Genomic DNA, 215 nt, shown 5'->3' with positions numbered 1-215 from the left:
TTTATAAGTAAGCCTATGCATATGTACCTGTATACGTACGCATATATACAAAACCTATATACCATGGTCACTCTCTCCTGCAGATCCCCCCTCGTCAACATGTCCCGAACCTTTATGCTGATTTTCGCCGTCTTGGCCTGCTCCCTCCTCATCTCCGTGCAGTGAGTATCTTCTTTACACAGTGTTTGCCTGTTGGTTTGCCTATAAAGGGGTTA

The 215-nt window shown here is 45.1% G+C and overlaps 1 protein-coding gene across 1 annotated transcript in view; it reads left to right on the top strand.

Annotated features, from left to right (window-relative positions):
• LOC119585821 (neuroparsin-A-like) overlaps positions 1 to 215 on the top strand; it is a gene marked incomplete in the record, with an annotated part of 3,330 nt that overhangs the window by 1,284 nt on the left and 1,831 nt on the right. Inside the window, 1 exon segment of the mRNA XM_037934547.1 lies at positions 84 to 161. Coding sequence (XP_037790475.1) covers positions 100 to 161 — 62 coding nt within the window.

This window comes from Penaeus monodon, chromosome 20 (genome assembly GCF_015228065.2).
Source record: "Penaeus monodon isolate SGIC_2016 chromosome 20, NSTDA_Pmon_1, whole genome shotgun sequence".
Lineage (NCBI taxonomy): Eukaryota > Metazoa > Arthropoda > Malacostraca > Decapoda > Penaeidae > Penaeus > Penaeus monodon.
This window is presented reverse-complemented; position numbering and strand designations above follow the sequence as displayed.